The 15149-nt window shown below is 41.5% G+C and overlaps 1 protein-coding gene across 3 annotated transcripts in view; it reads left to right on the top strand.

Moving 5' to 3' along the window:
• mpripa (myosin phosphatase Rho interacting protein a) overlaps positions 1-12753 on the top strand; it is a 71744-nt gene extending 58991 nt beyond the window's left edge. For all 3 annotated transcript variants that reach the window (XM_085416160.1, XM_085416163.1, XM_085416161.1), the window contains 11 exons: positions 1098-1833; positions 2721-2837; positions 3588-7289; positions 9112-9259; positions 9349-9454; positions 9666-9825; positions 9912-10019; positions 10101-10187; positions 10257-10419; positions 10829-10914; positions 12421-12753. In XM_085416160.1, the coding sequence (XP_085272286.1) occupies positions 1098-1833; positions 2721-2837; positions 3588-7289; positions 9112-9259; positions 9349-9454; positions 9666-9825; positions 9912-10019; positions 10101-10187; positions 10257-10419; positions 10829-10914; positions 12421-12492 (5485 nt within the window). In that variant the 3' untranslated portion in view covers positions 12493-12753. The remainder of the gene's footprint in view (positions 1-1097; positions 1834-2720; positions 2838-3587; positions 7290-9111; positions 9260-9348; positions 9455-9665; positions 9826-9911; positions 10020-10100; positions 10188-10256; positions 10420-10828; positions 10915-12420) is intronic.
• Positions 12754-15149: the final 2396 nt, after the last annotated feature.

A 15149-nucleotide genomic window follows, 5' to 3' on the forward strand; every position in this document is an offset into this window, starting at 1 on the left:
TTACAATTGAGGTTAGTTTAACAGAAACTGGATTGTTGTGGCTTTTAGTCTACGACTCATTTCAGTTGTGGTTATATAGCACCAAAACACAACAACAGTTGCCTCAAGGTGCTTTATATTTTAGGGTAAAGACACTACAATAATACAGAGAAAACCCCACAACTAGACAAACCCCTATGAGTAAGCACTTGGCAACAGCAGGAAGGAAAAACTCACTTTTAACAGGAAGAAACCTACAGCAGAAATGGGGTCAGTCAATGTAATTGGGTTTAGGGTGTTTTAACACCTGCTGTGTCCATTTAAATTGAACTCAGGTGTGAATACAGTAGTCTCGGGTGCAGACCAAAACAACTGCAAAAAGACCCAGTTGGAGGAGGTGGTCTCGGTACGATTCCAAACAAACTCCAGATCAGTTCATTTATGGTGTGAACGTGTTCCCACCCCGATCCAAGCCAACTACAAGGTGTACGTTACAAGGTTGAGCTAACAAAACAATGTCCCGTACCAACGTATGCTAATGCAGGAAGGTACTGTAGATGTGCGAAGGTCTGTACGGGCTAACGTAAATTCTCAGTTTTCTGACACAGGACCTCTTTTGTGTATTTAGTTTTGTTGTTCCTGCCCCAGATACATTTGGCCAGTGAGCAGACTGAACATTCTCACGACGTTTGTAGTGACACATTTTGGTTTGCTTAGAGTTCACTTAGATTTTTTTTTCTGCGTGAAAACAAACCCAGTGTTTCATGTGGAAAAGCTACACGTTTACAAATTCAGATCACAGTAAAAGAACCATAGGTGGGAAGACGCCCTCAGACTTGGATTTAGATCAAATTTTTAAACATGTTTTTATATTTTTGGTGGTTTGTTTGTGAATCGGGTAGTTAAATGTCACGGTTTACCTCATTGGGCCCTGCAGAAACCCTGGAATGCACAGCACAGTTAATCGAAGCTAGAAAACCTGAAATCTTATGTTGTTGTTTCGTCCAGCAAAGCTTTATGTAACAGCAGCTTGAGCAAATTCGAATGCAGAAGTTCATCCAGTTATCTTTGAATTGACTTTATATATGTTTTGTTTTTTTCTGCTTTGGTTTGTTCAGATCACTCCCTGATGAGAAGATAAAATCTCAGGTGATGTTGGACCCTGATCCAAGCCATAATCCAGAAATCCCTAAGTCTGATGGGCAGAGGCAGCCATCTGGTAACAATGCCTCTGCCCCTGCCTCTGAGCCACGCAAAAGCAGAGTTCGTGAGCGCAGACGAGAGGGCCGCTCAAAAACTTTCGACTGGACTGAGTTCAAAATGGAACGGAAGGAAAAGCCCGTAAAAGAACAAGCAGACACAGTTGACCTCAGCTCATCGTTCTCCACAACCTCCTCCTACTGTTCTGCCTCCTCTTCTCCCTCCTCCTTGGCGTCATCTCCGGTCTCTTCTTCCTCCCTCCAAACCTCATCTGCATCAGCTGCTCACCCACCTTCAATTACAGAAGAAGCAGAAAAGGAGAACGTTAATGGGGGAACTAGCAGTACAGCTCGCACACCAAATACTGTTACTGTAACGGTGATTTCAACGCTAAATGCTACATCACCAGTACAGCAACCAACACCTGGAATCCAAGAGCAAGGAAAGATGGAAGTGGATCACCCTGCTGCCATTAGTCCAGCCAGTGAAGACAAAGACAGCAGAAGCTCAGATGTTCAGGATGAGATTGAGCAGCGATGGCATCAAGTGGAGACAACACCATTAAGGGAAGAGAAGCAAGTACCGATCACCACTGCCTTAGGAAACTCTGAGAGACTGCCAGCGCATGAGCTTGCTGCTCTGCTAGACAAAGAGGTGAGCGTAACCAGCGTGGGTTATATCATTAAGATTTCTCCTCACCCTGAACCTGTTTTTTCCTTCACACTGTCAACAGCTGCTTGCTCATGTCGGGGTTGTCTCATTGTTGGGGCTTTCTCTGTATTATTGCAGGGTCAATTTAAAGTGCTTTGAGGTGACAGTTGTGATTTGATGCCATATAAATAAAATTAAATAGTTTGTTTTTGGACAATTAGGCATGTCTAGTTCTTGAGATTTTTTTCATTTTCAGATTCAATAGGAAGTTTCATACTGGACACAACATTAAAGTCTCAGCTTTAATTTGACATCAGTACTATATAGTACTATCTTACCCTACACTTGAAATGTATCCACAGTTTTAGAAGGCTTCAGAAATGACATTTTTAATATTTTTCTATCTTTTCTGAGATCTTTGCACTCGTAGACCATCAAAGATGATTAATGGATCATGCTGCAGTTGCTGTTGTGCAACATTTTATGGTTTGCTGTCACAGAAATGAGCAGCTACATCAAAACAAGAAGTTTTTTCCTGCCTCCATCCATTTGTTAAGCTGTTCCTACTGTGTGTTTTTTATCATTCATTTTTAAGCAAATTTGTTTGGTGTGATCAGGCTAATTGAAGGAATTCATTCCAGCCTTGCATGTTGTTTTACGTGTTGCACTTGGTAAGCCACCTGGTGATGAGAAATGCTATACTGTATATGATCTCCTTTATTCCATTAAAAAAGTATTATAATACTTTTATTAAAAAGAATTGTCAGCCTAAAAAGGTAAAAAATGCTGAACTGTCCAAATGTTTTCAGTTATATATATTTTTTGGTTATATTTATTTTATAACAACACCCTGTGCTATTTGTTCATTACCTCTTTGCCTCTCTTGACAGTTGGGACAGAAGCAGAAGGAGCTGGACCAACTGCAGAAGCAGAACAACCTCTTAAAGGAGCAACTAGAAAATGCGCTAGTGAGAGAGCAAAGTGCCAGGGAGGGCTATGTACTGCAGGTAGCTGCACTCTTTATATATCCCGCAACCTTATTTTTCTTTTAAATTGATACCACAACATGAATTAACTTAAAGAAATGTTGTGGTAGAGTGGTGTTAAGAATTGCAAAGTGAAAGTATGTACTGTACTAACAGGTGTGTGGGTGCTTATTCTCTGATATTGCTATGCGTGGTTGTGGTTTTCTTAGCATGAGATTTTCACTAACTGTTTTTTGATGGAGTTTCACATCTCATGGGAAAGTAACTGATTTGATCTGATGTGCTCAAGGTAAGAAAGAGGATCAATAAGCCTCACGCTGTGCTTTTTCCCTCTGCATGTGTCCTTTCGCAGCTTGATTTCTGCATGTTTTGTGTTTCTGAATAAGTGTGTGATTAATGCCTCTTTTCTTTTTTTCTTTCTTTCTTTTTTTTATTTTTTTTACATTAAACACTTTTAGGTCATACCATGAAATCACATTATGTTTGGTCATGTTGTATTCTTTTAAATCACCATATTGATCACCCATTTTTTGGTTAATTGTTTTTTTTTTTTGGGGGGGGGGAGGTGTTTGAAGGTGACTTCATCTAAACCTTTCTGTTTTCAAGTCACCTCTGAAAAAGCACAGTAGAAGCTTGAGGGAAAATTTACTTTCCTAAAAAAAAGAGAAGTTATTTTCTTCCTGGTTATCCCCGAGATGTGGCTCTCTGTATTTAGTAGAGGGGAAAGTAACGTGATGATATTAATGAAACTATCTCATCAATCTTTTCAAGAGCGCAACACCTCCTACGTCTTCACCGCACAGAGTGCCATGGCAACACTTGCACAGGCTTAATCAAGATTTACAGGGTGAACTGGAGTCCCAGAAGCACAAGCAGGACCTTGCACAGCAACAGATCCGGACATTGAAGAGAAGCTACACCGAAGCCCAGGATGCCGTAGAGCGCCACGAGTCCGATATTCAGGCTTTGCAGTCTAAACTTGCATCTGCAATGGCGGAAATTTTAGCAAGTGAACAGGCTGTGGCCCGGATGCGGAATGAGCTCAGGCTAGAGCAGGAGCGCTCAAAAGAACACGAAGAAGAATACAGTCATAGTGAGGCTACCCTACGAGCCCAGCTGAAGGACAGTGAAGACAGACTCCGTGAAGTAGAAGCTAACCTCCTGGAGAGAAACCAGGCCCTCAGGCAGCTGGAGCGCCAGCAGGCACTGCAGCGAGACCACGTGAGGGAGATACAGAGGTTGCAGGAGAAGCTGCAAGAAGTGACTGCTCGACTAACTGCTACAGAAGAGGGTCAGGCGCTGAAAGACGAGCGCCTTAAGCAGGAACAGCATAGCATGCAAGAGAGTCATGAAAGAGAGAGACAGAATCTGTGCAAAAGATTAGCTGAAGCTGAAACTGCACACAAGAAAGTAGAGGACAGGCTGTTCGAGGCTGAGCAGCAGGTAGAGGCCTTGTTAAGGGGTAGGCGGGCCTCAGGAGGTACAGAATGCAAGCAGGAAATGCTGAAGTTGCAAGAAGAGCTGGCTCAAAAGGCTGACATGGTTGAGTCACTGAAGGAAAGTGTCCGTAGACTGGAAGAAGAAAAAGGACATCTTACGTGTCGTTGTCAGGAACTCATCAACCAGATTGCTGAAGCAGACCGTGAAGTGAACAAGCTTCGCTCTCGCCTGGAAACAGAAGAAGCAGATTACTACACCTTGGAGCATTCATATGAGAGGGCTACCCAAGAGTTTCAGAAAATGAGCCAGTTCCTTAGAGAAAAAGAGGAGGAGGTCCGGCAGACTAAGGAGATGTACGAGAGACTGATGGAACGCAAGGAGGAGGACCTAAAAGAAGCACTTATTAAAATGACTGCACTTGGCAACAGCTTAGAGGAAACTGAGCTGAAGCTGCAAGCCAAGGAGGAGCTTCTCTGTCAAATGACTCAAAGCCTCTTGGACAAAGTTGAGCCTTGTAATGCTGAGAAGGATCTGCAAGCCAAGCTTGTGGTTGCAGAGGACCGCATTGCAGAGCTGGAGCAGCACCTCAATGCCCTACAGCTGGGGTATGCTAATCTACACATGGAAAGGCAGCAAATCCCAGAACAGAGTGAGGAGGAAAGAACATCACCCTCCTCGTTATCAAACGCAGAGCTTTCTTTAGACAATACATCCACAACAGAGAGCTCCCCAGACGATAAGGAGTCTCAAGCTAAGAGACCAAGGATACGTTTTTCGAGTATTCAGTGTCAAAAATATGTCAATTTCGAGGTCCTGGACACTAGTCAAAAAATGAATCAGGATGTAGCTGAAGACATTGAGTTAACTGAAGGAACAGCTACTCCTGACTTCACAGCCCCACATGCTAATGACCCAGAGAAGTTTATCTCTATCATACATGCTCTTGAAACAAAACTGCTCGCCACAGAAGATAAGCTAAGAAACCTAACACAAAATCTGGATAGGCAACGATCCACCCAAGCAGAGGACTTGTCCGATATAGATTTAAAGATCGGCGAAAAGGATTCTTGCCCAGAGAAAGAGACTAGTGATGCAAGTGGTATACAGAGTAGTGCTGGCATTAAGCATTGTACCAATGCCCTTGTATGTGTGGAAAATGGTCGAGAAAAAGTTAGGGCTATTCTCAGTGGCTCACATGAAACAGATACACAGCTGCACTCATTGTGTGAGATAGAGAAGGATTTGTTCAATGCATCGCTGTACCTTCAACGGGGACAAAAGATGTTGGAAGAGCAATCACCAGCTTTCCATCCAAATCAAACCCCAGAGACTGTAGATAAAGAGGCAATGCACCTTTTTGCCAAAACTTTGTCCTTTGAGGCGATGGTTTTGAACAAGATGGCTTTGTTAATACAAACGTCAAAGTCTGACCTCCTGCAGGCTCTTACTGAGATCTGGGAGGACATTGAGCACATTAAAAGGAGTGACAAAGATTGCTTGGCTGTAGTTTATGCCGATGTCTTGACCAGGAAGCTGATTTTAGAAAGTGGGTTCTGGAAAGAACTTGAGAAAGCAGAGACGGATGTTGCTAAATCCAAAGAGGGTGGTGTATTAGATGATGTAGATGTTGATGCCAAAGTTGCCTTCAACAACTTCATTAAAGCAGAATTGGCCTACTCAATTCAAAATCTTAAGCTTTGCTATGAGGAGAAATTCAAAATACTTAAAAGGGAGCTAGCTGTAGCTCATAAAAACCTCTATGAAAGGGAAATGGCTTTGAAAGCAATTATTGAAGCCTCTAAAAGGCCTGATTTGAAAACTGTCATAAAAGAAGTCAAAAACAACTTTGGATTCAACAAACAAAAGCTGGCGGACATTCACCCTCCCGAGCTTGCTCCGTACATGGAGCAGATCGAAATAGAAGAAGCTAGAGACTTGGCTGAGGAAATCGTAGACAGACACTTGGCTGGTGAAATGCCCTCTTGTGGCATTGACTCTGTTGAATCACTGCAAAATGCTCATGAAAGCCTGGCTAATGAACTTCAAAGACAAGCAGCGATCCTCCACAAGTATGCCCAAGAACTAGAAAGTGGCGAAAGCAATCCTGGACTGTCTAAAATGATCCGATCTCTTCTAGGACACCAAACTTCACATATTTTCACAAGTACCTCTCTTTGTATGCGTGAAGCCCTCACCCAGGCTCAAGTGGCATATGTGGCATGTAGGTTACGGGCCATGCATGAACAAGATTTAGGCTATTGTAAACAGACCAGTCAAACTATGGATGATCTCGTGCAGCAGCATGCACGCAGTGTCACAGCAATCCAAGAAAAATATGAAGAGTCTTTACAAGAGGAGCGCCGGAACTTCAAGCAAATGGTGGAATCTCTCCAGAAGGAAAATCAGACACTTAAGAGTGAGATTAGCAAACGTGTGAATCAGCTCTCGCAGCAGCAAGTGGTCTTCTTAGAGAAAGAGTTTCAGAAAGAGACGGAAGACCTGAAGCAGAAGCATCAAAGGGAGCTGAGCCGAGCAGAACAAGGCTGTGCCTCAACAGAGCTGGCCCTCATGGAAGCAGCAGCTGACAGTCAACAAAAGTTAGAGGTTCTGCTAGCAGACATGGACACAATGGAGGAGAGGCACGAGAGTCATGTGAGGAAGCTCGAGGAGCAGTTTGAAATGAGGGTTTGCGAGCTCCAGCATATCCACAAGGACAACATCGAAAAGTTACGTTCAGAGTATGTGGAGAACATTCAGAGTCTCAAAGATCACCGATCTTACGATCAAAACCCTGAGGTCTCACAGCCACCTCCTTATGAGGAGGCCGCTACGCCAATGGAAGAGGAAGAGCAGGGAAAAGGGGACGATGTACAGCACATATCAGAGGTCGACTCCATGGTGGTTCTGAAAGACCGCATTCAAGAACTGGAGACTCAGATGAATAATATGAGGGACGAACTGGAGAACAAACACCTTGAAGGAGATGTGGCCAGCCTGAGAGAGAAATACCAGAGAGACTTTGAAAGCCTCAAGGTTTTTGCTCTTTCATTTTACCATTTTAGTGAATAAACCCTTTTTAAGGGAGAGAGATCAGTAGTTATTATAGCCAAAGAAGAATTAACTTTGATTCTTTGATTTCTAATCCTCAGTAACTGGTGATTCGAGTAACTGAGGATTAGGAATTGGGAAATGGTGTGATTTGAGACGAGTGAAACATGTTTAAATTGAACAGTTACATCATCTGTGGGCTGTAGCATGATTGTAACTGGAGCTTTAAAGGATGTCCTGAACTCCTAGGTGATAAATCATAACCACCGTGGTAACTGTAGACTGTATATAAAGCATGGAAATAGGCTCTAGGCCAAACCCCTTAGATCTCTAACGAACTGGACCAATGAAACTTCCCTTTATGTCAGTGTAAAGAAGTTTAACTACACATTTAATATCCCTGAGATATCTTTATATAAGTAAAATAAGCATGTTTTCCACAATTTGTCTGTTCTTTTACATCATATAGAAAAGCTGCTGTGTTAAAAGAAAGAAATCTTTCAGCACAACTCTTTGGGCTGAAGTTGTAAGAAATAAATGTGTAAAATGACACAAAGTTCTGGTAGCTCATTACCCAGACTCCCCTGTAATTGTAAAGCAGAAAGTTTTTAATGGTACGGAAAATTGTGTCTTTATAAAATAGTTGCTTCAGTGTAAAAAAATAAAAAATACAACAAAAAACAAACATAAATGTCTATAGTAGATGGAGGAGGGAGAATTTTTTCTGTCATTTAATTCTTTGGCTATTACTTAATTACTTTGGTATGGTAGGAATGGCCAAAGGCAGGCTTTTATCACTGATGAGCTGTGACACTTATGAATATGCAGCTAAAAGTCCAAAATGTATGTACTCTTTCATATTTTCCAAAGCCATCCAGTGAGGCAGATTGCTGGGCCAATTCTGGCCTTTGGGCCTTATGTTTGACGCTGCTGCTTTAGGTTTTAAAACTGATGAAGTGTCTTAAATGTGCAATATTTCCAATGAACAGCAGGAGGCGACGACTTTGGTTTACATATAGAAGTCCTCAGGAAACACATTCGTAATGAGTTAATGGCCTCAGCATATTGAATACAACAGGACCTTATTGTATTTTTTATGTAAGTTAAAAATCTTGTTGGCCATCTGAGTCGGAGCTTCAAAAGCTTGCTCGATGAATGACATCAGTAGGTCGTCCATCTTTTATATACAGTCTCTGCTAATGAAAGTGTTGCTAATAGAACTAGTCTGTTAATTAGACTAATAGCCTATACAAGACTGTTAAATTGATAAAATTTTAGAATTATGTTTCTAAAATGTTTTTATATCTATCTCAATCTATACAGACATATAGATATAAACTATGGGTTTGTTGTCTCAGGAAGGTTCTGATCTTTCGGTATTCTTCAAATCCTGCTGATCAGCTGGGGACATCCTTTTTTGTTTCAAACAAAGAAGCAAAGCAACCAATAGCAGGTTGTCTTGAGTCCTTTCTGACACAAATTGTATTTCAGTTTACTTTAAATACTCATTTGGGCATCAGTAATCACACCATTTCCCACTTTCAGAATAAAGTAGCCTATCAGAGTAAGAGTCTATCAGTATAAACTGCAGCTTGGCTGGCCTAGAATCTCTGCTTTACTCGCTCTGTTACTAACATAGACAATTTCTACTTCTAAAAGTCTTGCATGGCCTCTATCACTGATTTTTGCATGTAGTCGAGTGAGTTATAGATAATTTACTAAATCTGTAGTCAAAAATAAAAATGTAGCTGCAGTGAATGCATAATTCTTTTCGCAACGACAGATTGTTGACTTTTTCTTCCACTAGGCCACATGTGAGCGTGGCTTTGCCGCAATGGAGGAGACACACCAGAAGGTGATCGAAGACCTCCAGAGGCAGCATCAGAGGGAGATTTCCAAGCTCATGGAAGAGCGAGAGAGGCTATTGGCTGAGGAGACGGCTGCCACGATTGCTGGTAAAGAAAGGGTCTCATCGCTCGTAGCTGCTGTGCTTTGATGACTGTCATACAGTGACTTGATATATGTGCTCTGTTTTTTAATGTAGCTATTGAAGCTATGAAGAATGCGCACAAGGAGGAACTGGAAAAAACCCAGCGCTCCCAAATAAGCGGACTGAACTCTGACATTGATGAACTACGCTTACAATACGAGTATGTTTTACAAGGGGAAACCTAAACTTTGCATCCAGTGTATTTACTATATCAGTTGGGTGTCAACATTTAATCTTGACTGGGGCCTAAAAACTGTACTGATGTCTTGCAGTTGCTTTTGGGGGAAAAACAGTTTTATTATATGATGGAAGAAGCTTCTGCGCTGTGAAAAACACAAATGCATGTTGACACTGATTATCTGACTGTGTAGGGAGGAGCTGCAGTCCATCCAGAGAGAACTGGAGGTGCTGTCAGAGCAGTACTCTCAGAAATGTCTAGAGAACGCTCACCTGGCTCAGGCGCTGGAGGCCGAGAGGCAGGCCCTCAGGCAGTGTCAGAGAGAGAACCAGGAACTAAATGCACACAACCAGGTCAGACTCCGCAATCCTGCACACGTACTGTGAATACAAACCTGTTTTTGTCCACAGGTTTGAATACGTCTCCATTTTTCTAACAGGAATTAAATAACCGGCTGACTGTAGAGATCTCTCGGATGCGCTCCTGTTTTAGTGGGGAAACCGCTCACTCATCACTTTCCCAGGGCAAAGATGTGTATGAACTGGAGGTATGTTTAAACGAACACACACACACACAGACGCTCAACTCATGTTGCTCTACACCCTAAGTGCCTCTCCCTGTCTTGTAGGTATTGTTACGAATAAAGGAGTCGGAGATCCAGTATCTCAAACAAGAAATCCACTCTCTGAAAGACGAGCTACAGTCTGCTTTAAGGGTAAGCACATCTCCCTGAGAGTGATTTAAAAATCTGAGGCCGTATATTCATCCCCGATCATTTTACCAGGACAAGAAATATGCCACAGACAAATATAAGGACATCTACACAGAACTCAGCATTGTAAAAGCAAAAGCAGACTGCGACATCAGCAAACTGAAGGAGAAGTTGCTCATTGCCACAGAAGCTTTAGGTGAGAGGACTGTCGATGGAACAGTTACATCTGGATATGGTGAGTAGAAAATGCTCAATTTGACTTTAATCTTTGTTCTTTTTAGTTCCCATTTATATCCAGATATCCGTGAAGTCTACTAACATGGCAACAACCAAAGGCTGAGCAAAGCTGTGTTTATTATAAATATGTTACAACTATCCAACCAGCCACCTTTAGTGCCACCCGGGGATTGTCTCTTTTTGGATTGCTGTTGGTTTGAACTGGGAAAAAATGCCTTCAATCCTCGAAATGTTTTTAACATTGTTTTGCTATCTTTATCCTTCCTGAGAAAGATGCGTCTTCCTCTTGGTAAAGTTAGGGAAAAATTTTTAAGATTACCACTTAAATGCGAACAGATGCTGTCGGTTATATATTTTTTGAAGAAGCATCACCACTGTTAATAATAGGGTCTTTATTGTGTTTTTAGATATCATGAAGTCCAAAAGTAACCCAGATTTCATGAAAAAAGAACAGTCGGCGAGCTCCAGGCATTCACGAGGTTTAAGGTCAAAGGTGAGTGTTTGCCGTGTCGTTTGTTGCTTCTGTGGTAGAAACGTGTTCAGAGTCGGTCAGAGGTCATGTTTTACTGGAAGTGCTTCAAGTGTTTCATCTGTCTGTTTTATCCGTCAGTCTGTCACCGAGCAGGTCTCATGGGATAGCTGACACTCCCATTGTGGGGTGATCCCCTCCCAACCCCCGCCCCAACATATGCTGTAGGTATAATGTGATAGACAAACAGCATGCCCTCCATGCCTACCTACCTAACTATGCATGATTTCATCTCCCCTCTGACCCCAAACTCTTTCTTTTGGCTCCACCGTGAGCAATCGAAATATGATATTTCAGCTGAATATCAGAGGTGTGAGGGTGTTACTCATCAAAAGATTTTTAGTTAGAGTCCTCTCCTCCTGCGACTGCAGAAACGGTTAAAAGATGAAAAGAAACTGTAGCGCTTTCACATCAATGAAGTACTGAGCTGTGCTGGGTACTCACTGTGAGGACTCCCAACTGTCTTTTGTTTTTGTTCTGTGTCGTTTTTCTTTATTTAAAAATGTTTTTTACATTAACAGTTTTTTGTTTGTGGCTGTTTGAATCCTCTGTTTTGGTGTTGTGCATACTCTTACGGTACTGTGCAAAAGTCTTGAGTCACCTCCTCATGTCTTCATTTTGCTTCCGAGGAGCCAGATGTTCAGTTGTTTAATTATATTGTGGTCTTGACCAATAATTTTTCAGGCTTTCTGGGTCCTTGTCCCCAGTTCCTGACTATTTTCAGATGAGTGTTTTCCTGTTTTTAAGCCACTCAACACTGACTTGAATCATTAAAGTACAAAAGAAGGCACCTAACTCAAGGATTTAACCAGTTTGGTTTACACATAACTTGAAAAAAATGTGTTTTTGCTATTTCTTTAGTTAAAAGCCCAACAAATGCCAAGATAACATAGTTGGACAGGCATAACAAATATTCTTACGTCAATAAGAGAAACTGTCTCAGCTTGGTGTGCAGCGAGTCCTTAAATGTGATTGAAATGGATAGAGAACAAAAAAAGGACAAAATCCAGCCGAGACCTGACACAGATGAGATATATTTGAAGGTTCATAAGAACTTTGCTTTCATGAAGCCATTGTTAACTGAGAACTTTACCTGAAGACTAGTTAAAGAAAACAGAGGAAAGCTTGGCTAAAAGTTTGAGCTGTGTTGCAGAGTAAAGGTGGTGATATCATTTTTCCAAGCAGAATATAAATAAATAAGGGCCGGCTCAAGACTTTTTCTCTGTACTGCATTTATGTGGCATGACCATATCCATTTATATTTTTCCTGTACGTCGTGTGTTTTAACCTTTTAAATTAAAGTGTGTCGAGCAGAACACATCTGGGATTAGAAGCTGTGACTGTTTTGTTGTTTCTGACTTTGTGGGGTTTTTTTCCTTTGCGTCTGTGTGTGTTTGTGTGTTCGCTCTTTTCTGCCCACATGCGCATTATTGCCTCATAACAGTAAATGACTTTGTTTGTCTTTAACAGAGCCTGAAAGAGGGACTCACCGTGCAGGAGCGCATGAAGCTTTTTGAGGCAAAAGATTCCAGAAAGATTTAACCTGAAAAGTTTTTTGCTTTTTTTTTTTTTTTTTCTTCTCTATTGTTCTTTTTTTTTTACGCTTGCCGTGCCATCATGGGCTGAAGATGTTGGGGTGGCATCTGAGATCAAGGACTTTAATCTGTTCTAAGCCTCTTTCATGTTTTAGCTCGATCTTGTCTCTTATTTTAATTCTTAAAGTACATACACTTACGATCAGGCCAAGTTGGAGTCGTGTCAAACGCGCTGTGAGAGAGATTCGATTACAGCTTTTCTGTTGATCCTCCAAAATGCCAAAACTGACAGCAATACATAATATGAATAATATATAAATATAAATATATCCCAATATTGAATTAAGTATCTGCTGTATTTTATTATTGTAATAGTGTCTATATCTAATAATTTTTAACGTGCTTAATGTTGCACCAGTTCTCCTGTACACATGTTGGGGCATCTGCTGTACTATTTGATTGATATTGGAAAACAATGTGATGCTTACCTTGGTATGATGTATGAGTGTTTTATAAAACGGTGTGTCTGTGTGTGGAAGTGGGGGGGGGGTGAGATTGCACTTACCTTTTGACTACTTGAGGAGGCTTGTTTTTATTCGTCTCAGAATCGGTGTAGTGACTTCCAGTCGATTTATTGCAGTGCAACCAAACATGCTGACTCGCGTCGCATTAGGTGACCAGCCGTGATTTGTTAGCGATACAGGAATTTATTTCAAATATCTTAAATTCTGACTTTGTGTTTGCTTCAGTGTGAGAATTATCATCTCCTTAAACCTGAACCTGTTTTTTGGATTTGCATGATCACGTTGCCTCCTTTTCCTACTCTTTGCTTTAGTGTGGCGCTCTAGACAATTATAAGCTTTGCTTTGCAAGTCCTACTGTTGAGATGCTGAGATTGAGATGTTTTACTGTAAGCGGCAGTCTTGAAGCACTTGGCCCAGTCCCTGACCTCTTACTGAAATCTAGTCGTGCCTCAAACTGAGTGAAGAATATAGACATCCATGAAACCTGTGCAGCTATGGATACACACTGTATAGTATTCAAACCACGCCTTGTGTATATAAATATATGCCACACGGAAGACTTCTGTGTTTTGTTTTAAACTTGTACCTTGCTCTCTAGCTCTATAAGAAATATATATGAATATTTTTTATTTTAATTTGAATGTATAACGTCAAATAAATGAAGTGTTTAAAAAATCTGTGGCTTGTATTTTTCTTTTTACAGACTTGGGATTCAGCAGTTTGTGCACCCATTCCTTACACAATTCTTCGTTAATTTATTATTTAGCTGTAAGGTGTGAGTCTGTTGTAAAGGCTCACCTTCTAGCACATTCACTTCACCAGATGCACCTTGTTTCTTTTCCTCACCTTTGATTGGGTGTGGTGCTTGGCCTTAATTGCACTCACCTGTCACACATTATATGTCACACAGTATATAAGGACTGCACTCACCTACCCCTCACTCTTTCTTCACTCCCACATGGGGCGGCAGCTGAGGTGAGTTTCTCTTTGAGTCTCCTGAGTTCATGTATCATTTTGAGTTACTTAAATCATACTTTATGTCCTTTTTAGAGAGAGCAGTCCATGTGTGTCTTTCTTTCCTTCCTTCTTTGCCTTATTGATTTGAGTTGAGAATAAAAGGAGAACCCTGTGAATAATTCTGAATCAGATGGCTGCTTTTTCTTATTCTAACCAGATGAGCCCATGATGCTGATTGCTTCAGCCCTGAACCTTCCTTCCTTCAAAACAGAGTCTGTGGTGGAAGGACCTACTCACTGGACACTTGAATAAGTCCACCTTTCCAGTACCAGGTTGGACTCACTGATTGCCTTCAGAGCTGCCTTTAATTCTTTTGTAGATTCAACAATGTGCTGGAAATGTTCCTCTGAGATTTTGGTCCATATTAACATGAAGGCTTCACACAGTTTCCATGGTGACATCCCAAAGGTGCTCTATTAGATTGACATCTGCTGACTGGAGGCCTTTTGAGTACAGAACACTTTGAGCTTTGTGCCATAGTGCGTTACTCAGATAGGTACACTGTGGTCATAAAGGGATGGACATGGTCAGTAACGGTACTCGGGTAAGCTGTGTTGCTTAAATGATGCTCAGTTGGTTCTAAGGAGTCCCACATTTCCTGAGAAAATATTGCTTTCCAGTCTTCAGTATTACCATTCTGATATTTGGCATCAAGAAGGTATTTTTACTCAGAGCTCACTGATAGTTTCTCGTTTTCAGTCTCTGAAGAGATGTTTGTTGGGAACCTCAGCCTGTCTGCCACCAACAGCCATGCCACATTCAGAGTCACTTAAATCACTTCTTTTCCCCACTCTGATGCTCACGAGGTTTTCTTGACCATGTCTACGTCCCTAAATGCCCAGAGTCAGTATCACAACAGTCAGGATGTTCTGTGCTACCAGTGCCTGGAGGCGGCTGCTGTACAGAACAAAGCTGGTCAGATGTCTAAACTCAGACCCACTTCAGTCTAGGTATGTAGTGGGTAAACTGATTTATTTGTTGAATGAGTAGTGAGCAAAGGTGAACAGAAAAGCAGAGAATATTGACTACCTTAGATTTTCTAGGTCCTGGAAGGAGCCTTGTTCAATAAAGTCGAGGATGTTTAATCGGAGGCTGAGCTCTGTTATCTTCAACAGTTTACTGA

The sequence above is a fragment of the Rhamphochromis longiceps genome, linkage group LG8 (genome assembly GCF_057381845.1).
Source record: "Rhamphochromis longiceps isolate RC_006_pf linkage group LG8, R_longiceps_female_GT1.1, whole genome shotgun sequence".
Lineage (NCBI taxonomy): Eukaryota > Metazoa > Chordata > Actinopteri > Cichliformes > Cichlidae > Rhamphochromis > Rhamphochromis longiceps.